The sequence below is a fragment of the Myotis lucifugus genome, unplaced genomic scaffold, assembly GCF_000147115.1.
Source record: "Myotis lucifugus unplaced genomic scaffold, Myoluc2.0 scaffold_1197, whole genome shotgun sequence".
NCBI lineage: Eukaryota > Metazoa > Chordata > Mammalia > Chiroptera > Vespertilionidae > Myotis > Myotis lucifugus.
Window position 1 is genome coordinate 76,666 of NW_005872245.1, and position 6,732 is coordinate 83,397.

Below are 6,732 nucleotides of genomic sequence, written 5' to 3' on the forward strand. Positions count from 1 at the left end.
GAAAAAACATAAAAAAATTCATTTTTAAAAATTTTTAAAAAAAGAAATTTTCAATTAGAAAGTTCAAATTAAAAAATAGGGTCGAAGGTTTTGGAAATTTCCCAGAGAGAATGTGTTTTCTTTAATATGTTGGGGAAACATTTTCAGGAAGGTGTGTAAAACTAACATTTTCTTTTATGTGCAATATACACAAAATGTATAAAAAAAAATTACTCTAGCCTGCCAGAGTGGATAAGTGGTTGAGCATCTATCTATGAACCAGGAGGTCATGGTTGGATTCCCAGTCAGGGCACATGCCTGGGTTGCGGTCTCAGTCCCCAGTGTGGGGCGGAGGCAGCCAATCAATGATTCTCTCTCATCATTGATGTTTCTATCTCTCTCCCTCTCCCTTCCTCTCTGAAATTATATATATATATATATATATATATATATATATATATATATATATATATATATATATATATAAAATACTCTAGCCAATAAATGAAAAGAAGATGATAGAACATGCATATCATTATTATTAAACCACTACTGAATTAGTGAATCAGGCCAGAATCAGATAACACTGGATTAATTTGAACTCATTAGGCTGATCTGATTGCCTGACCATCAAGCCTATTGATTGTATTGTGCTAGGACCTCTGAAAGCTATCAGCCCCCTACTATTTAAGTACCAAGGCCCCGAGAGCTTTCTGGGGCAGGGAAGGACCCCACCCCTAGCCCTGCATTGTGAAGTCATCTGAAGGGGACAGCAGGCTGGCTGATGTCATAGACCAGCCCCCTCTCCCTGTCTCTGCCTGTGCCTGCCCCTGGCCCAACCTCAACCTTTCTCCCCACACCCCAGAGGAAAGAGGTCAGCCTTGCCCAACAGCCCCCCCACCCACCTGAAACTATGGATACAAATCACCCCAACCTCTCTGAGCCCCAGAGGCCCCTAGGCCCGGGGTGACCCCCAACTCAATCCTGGTGAACAAGACCCTACAGTAGGACACCTCAGCATGGTGGGCAACAGGTTGCCACCAAAGACTAGCGCGGTGGTCATCGACATGGGCACCGGCACCTGTAAGGTGGGCTTCGCGGGGCAGGCCCGGCCCACCTACACCGTGGCCACCATCGTGGGCTGCCAGCCCAAGGAAGCCGGCCACCACGGGCCCAGATGGTGCTGGAGACTTTTCATTGGCGAGGCCGGCCCTGGCGCGCCCAGGAGCTGACCCCTGGTCAAGCCCATAAGGAACGGCATCACTGGTCGACTGGCTGGCGGCAGAAGTTCATTCTGGCGCCACCTGCTGGAGCACGACCTGGGCATCGCCACCCAGGACCACCCGCTGCTGTTCTCCGACCAGCCCTTCAGCCCCTCCACCAACCGCGAGAAGCTGGTGGAGGTGGCCTTTGAGTCGATGCGCTCCCCCGCCATGTACGTGGCTTCGCAGTCCGTGCTGTCTGTCTACGCCCACGGGCGGGTCAGTGGGCTGGTGGTGGACATGGGCCACGGAGTCACCTCTACGGTGCCCGTCTTCCAGGGCTACCACCTGCCCCACGCCACCGAGCGCCTGGACCTGGCGGGCACCCACCTGACCACCTTCCTGGCGGAGATGCTGCTGGGCTCCGGCTTGCCGCTGGGGCAGCAGGACCTGGACGTGGTGGAGAAGATCAAGCACTGCTATTGCTACGTGGCCCCCGACTTCCAGAAGGCACAGGCCCGGCCCGAGCAGCAGTGCCAGCGGAGCCTGCAGCTGCCCGACGGCCGGACGGTCACGCTGGGTAAGGAGCTGTTCCAGTGTCCAGAGCTGCTGTTCAGCCCCCCGGAGATGCCCGGGCTGTCGCCCGTGGGCGTTCCCACCATGGCCGAACGGAGTCTTAGCAAGGTGCCCCTGGAGGTGCGGGCACACCTGGCCCAGAACGTGCTGCTGTGCGGTGGCTCCTCGCTCTTCCGGGGACTGGAGGGCCGCTTCCGCAAGGAGCTGCTGCACAGCCTGCGCCCTGAAGCGCGCGTGGTGGTGGCGGCCGCCCAGCCCTCCCGGAACTTCTCGGTGTGGATCGGGGGCTCCATCCTTGCCTCTCTGCGGGCCTTCCAGTCCTGCTGGGTCCTGAGGGAGCAATACGAGGAGCAGGGGCCCCACATCGTGTACCGCAAATGCTACTGAGTGTGGCAGGGGCCTGGGAGGGGCAGTAAAGCTTTGTTACCCAGCCAGCTCTGCCCTGCCTTTCCCCCGGGTCGGTCTGGTCCACTCCTGGGCCCACCCAGACGCTGACCCACTAACCCTGTCAAACCCGTTTCCCATGATTAGCGCACCACAAGGCACTCTCTGTTTAGTTCCCCACCCAAATGCACTCCCAAGATATGAATACCTTAATCTCCCATTCCCAGAAACGGCTGTTTTTTTATATAGTTCCCCAAGATTCCCTTGGGCTTTAAGCCCACCCCCCCAATTCACACCATTGATATGTCCATCAAAGATCCCTAAACCCGCTTCCATAACCCGTTCCTCTCCAAGAACTTGCACCAGAATGCTCAAACCCCACTCCCAGAATCTTTCCATGAGTGCTGCAGCCCCTGGGTCCACCCTTATAATCTGTCCCCTATTTCATAGCCCCTCCAGAATCCACTTGCCAAGACATCCCTGGTTCTGAGCACCCCAAACCCATCTCCTGGTTGGTTTCCCCCTTCTTCTTACCCAACCTTATCCGACACCCTGATGTTCTGAGTGCCCCCTGAGTCCCCCTCACAAGTGCCAAACTCCCATATACACCACAAAGATTCATGTTATGCTCAAGGGTCTCCCCCATAATGGCTCCCTAAGGGACTTCCAGTGTCCAGAGCCCATTCCCCAAGTTTCACCCTCTCCCAAAACTCTGCCCAGCACGATTTGTTCCCCCAGAATTCTTCCTTCCATCCAGAGCCCATTCCCTATCTGTATCTTCAAGAACACCATGTTCTGAGACCCCAATGTCCCAGTTTGGCCCCCACTGCTCTCAGCTCAACCCCTTGCACTAAGTCTGCCCCAGAAATACACTCGAATGGCCCAGCTCACAATGAACCTCCTAACGGATTCTCTCAGCCCCTCCTGAAGGCTCTGGCCTCCAGAATCATCCTGTGATGACCCCACTAATGCCCTAGCCCATCCCCTGTGTTCTGATCCCCAAAGACTCTCCTCCAGGGTTGCCCCAAGATGGATATCCAGGATACCCCACCCTGGGGTTTCAGACTCCCCAGAACCCAACCCCAGAACCAGTCCTTAGGCCCCATCCCATTAGTTGAGACAACAAACGGCAGTGTTGTTCTGAGGGCTGCCCAGCCCACCATGACCTGGGGCAGATACTCCAGTGGGGTCACCACCTGGACACTGGCTCGTCCCTCCACCCCCACACAGGTCCCCAGTGACCTACTGTCTGTTCCCATCTCCCTCCACTCTGCTAGTTGTTCAGTCCAAGTTCACTCCATCTCCCCAGACCTTGCTCAGCCTGTTCCTGTTACCAAACCTCAAGGGGTTCACAGCTTGGGGTGTACTATTCAGGGCACCACTACTGAATTAGTGAGTCAAGCAGGGAACAGATAACACTGGATTGATTTGAACTCATTAGGCTGATCTGATTGCCTGACCATCAATCATATCGATTGTATTAAGCCAGGACCTCTGAAACCCATCAGCTCCCTGCTGTTTAAGTACCAAGGCCCCCGGAGCTTTCTGGGGCAGGGAAGGACCTCCCCTCTCGCCCTGTTCAGGAGTGAAACGTGGTTGTCCTTCGGCAGCTTCGTTATAGGCACCATTTTTATAGGCACCAGGAAAGGTGTCCTTGGACAGCCCCCCGAGTCAGAGGGAGAGAAAGCTGCCCCCTCCTCGGTTCTTGTCATTCTCATGTAGTAAACAAATTTATTAAAGAAATAAAGCCAGTAAATGTATCCAAAAAAGCAAGGCAAGCAAATCTATCAAATACATCCAGATTACGAAGCACAGACGGGCTTTCTCGGTTAATGTGAGGAGGGAGTCTGATGGGGGGTTAGTATTTTTCTATTTTTTGTCTATAAAAGTCCTGTGCCAGACATCTTGGTACAGAGTAACCCTCAAGGTCTCCCTTTTACTTTGTAATGGCTTTCCCAGAATTGATGAGAAGCATCTGATGACTTGATCTTTAACAAGCCCTGACTGATGGCTTCTCTGTTTACTAAACAGTGAGATGAAAACTTCCTCTTCTCTCCTCCTTCCCCCTTTCCAGTCCTGCCTTAGCAGTTCCAGGGTGACTTAGGTGTGTATTGTTTGGTTAGGGAGACGAGGCATTAAAACTCCCCTCCCTTGCTGCATTCCTCGGTTACTGAGGAGATGACTAGCCATTTGTTCTCACTATAAGGTTTTGCTTAGAGTTGCCCAAACTGTTTGATCTTGTTTAATTTCTTGTTTGTCTCCCTATTCTACTTACTTAGGAATTTTGCTGGCTTCTTACAACCCTGTTACAGTTTTACTATTTACTTGCAGCAAGTAAAGGACACGGAAATTCACATCTGTCTCTTAGAAAAGAGGCTTAATCATGGATTAGATACACCATTTTGTTAATTACCTATTGATTTCTTCTTGGCAGTTGGCAAAACTCATCCAAATTTTGTTAATTGCATGTTGGTTTCTTTGCAGTTAGTTAAACATCTTAACTGGGTTCTGGTTGAGTTCATAAGGTTACTTCTAGGTCTGCAAAACACTGTTACATTTTAACATTTAGCAAGAATAGCATTTGGTAAGAATAGCCTTTAGTAAGAAATGTGTAGACCTTGAGACCCTTGTCTTATTCCTGAGATACGGTCCTAGGGGCTTTCTCTGGAACCTGCCCTGAGGATGCCATAGAGGTCTCTCTGCGCCCATCCTTTCCCTGCAAGGGTCTGGAGTCTAGCCTTATAGGAAGGAGGATGGCATTCTCCCCACAGTGTACCATGGGTCTCTGCTCCTCCCTCTGCCCTCATCCTCAGCCACCCTGGAGTCCTGATGAAGGCAGGACCTCTGCCTTCAGGCCCTCCAGCACAATAGAAACCAGAACCTCGTCCTTCAGCCTGGACACATCTCAGTGTATCAATTAAAGAAGCACAAGCTGCCAGAGCTTATCCATGTTCTCACTGGGTCCTCTCCTCCCCAGTCCAAGGCTTCATTCATTCATTCATTCATTCATTCAACCTATCACTCATTGAGCCTTTCTCACAGGCTCTCTCTCGCTATTTCACCCAGAGTCTTTCTGTGTGTCTGTGACTCACCTGGCAGTATTGTTCACAAGCAGGAATTTTCCAGAGCGGAAACTCACTTATTTGTGGAGCACGGAGGCCACCCCACCCATCCCCCACATATACTATCAGACAATAGGTGAGGGTGAGGGCCCTAGCTACCCCCACCCACCCTGTCCCACTGTGTCCAGTCCATTCCTGGATAGCAGGTGGTCGTCAGCTGGAGGGAGGGCCCCACAGTTAGGCCAAGATCTCCAGATCGCCAACACGCAGGATTGGACCCCATGCCTCACCTCCCCACCTGGTAGGCAAGGCAGCTTCAGTCTGTGGAATCCTCAAGAACCCCCAGGAAGTTACAGGGTAGTGAGGGGAAACTTCTTATTCTTCCCACCAGGGGCAGCACCTCCAAGCTCAAGATATGAGGACCTTGAATTTAGAACCACAATGACTGCAACAGACCAGTCATCCCAGACCTCAGGAGAAACCCACCTCACACCATGGTGCCAAGGCACTGTCAGTCACACACACACACACACACACACACACAGAAGGAATGTGGGACAGGCTGTCTCTAATGCTATAGGAAGTGAGGAGGATGAAGAAACCCCCACCACCATAGGCTGCTGGGAGGACTCAGACCAGGCTAAGGTTCCCCAGCTCCAAACCCTACCTGTGGCATCAGTTTCTTCTACAACCTTTCAGACACGTGCCCCTCGCATTTGCACACTCCCAAGTCTCTTGTGAGCAATCTCACCTCTTCCCAGGAGTCATGCGTAACCCTCTGCACTCTCTGCCAGCCACTCCTCCACCCAGGGCACCGATAACACCAGCCTCTGATCTCCTCTATGCCCACGCACAACCCTGGAGTCTGTTCTCTCCATGTGGATGGAGGACGTCATCCTGGCCTTGCTGGGCCCTGTGGGAACAGTGAGAGAACCATGGGCTCCACATCGTGTACTATGAAAGTATGATTTAAGGAGAGGTGTGTGTGCCAAGTTTGGGAAGGGGTGGACTGTGATGGTTAATTTTATTTGTCTACTTGGTTAGGCTAAGTGTTGGGATGTTTGATAAAATGCCAGTCTGGATGTTTCTGGGAAGGTATGTTTTAGATGAGATCTAACATTTAAATTGGTAGGCTTTGAGTAAAATGAATTATTGCCCATAATGTGAGTGGGTCTCATCTAATCAGTTGAAGGCCCTAATAGAACAAAGACTGACTTCACCCAAAGAAGGAGGGTGCCAGAAGACTGCCTTTGGACTCCAACCACAATTCTTCTTGGGTCTCCAGGCTGCCAGCCTACCCTGCAGATTTTGGACTTGTCAGCCTCCACAATCATGTGGCAAATTTTTTAAAAAGTAAATCATCCTTTCTTTACACATGCATTTTATTGTTTCTGTTTCTCTGGAGAACCCTGAGTAATATACGTGCCAATTTCCGCTCCTACCTCAGGATCATTGCACTTGATATTCTGTCTTGTCAGAATGCTCCTTCCCACGTTCTGCCTTTTCAAAGGTAGCCACCTTCTCAGGTG

The 6,732-nt window shown here is 51.3% G+C and overlaps 1 protein-coding gene across 1 annotated transcript in view; it reads left to right on the plus strand.

Annotated features, from left to right (window-relative positions):
• LOC102427312 (actin-like protein 9) overlaps positions 1-2,144 on the plus strand; it is a 22,430-nt gene extending 20,286 nt beyond the window's left edge. The window contains 2 exon segments of the mRNA XM_014449458.1: positions 929-991; positions 994-2,144. Coding sequence (XP_014304944.1) covers positions 929-991; positions 994-2,144 — 1,214 coding nt within the window.
• Positions 2,145-6,732: the final 4,588 nt, after the last annotated feature.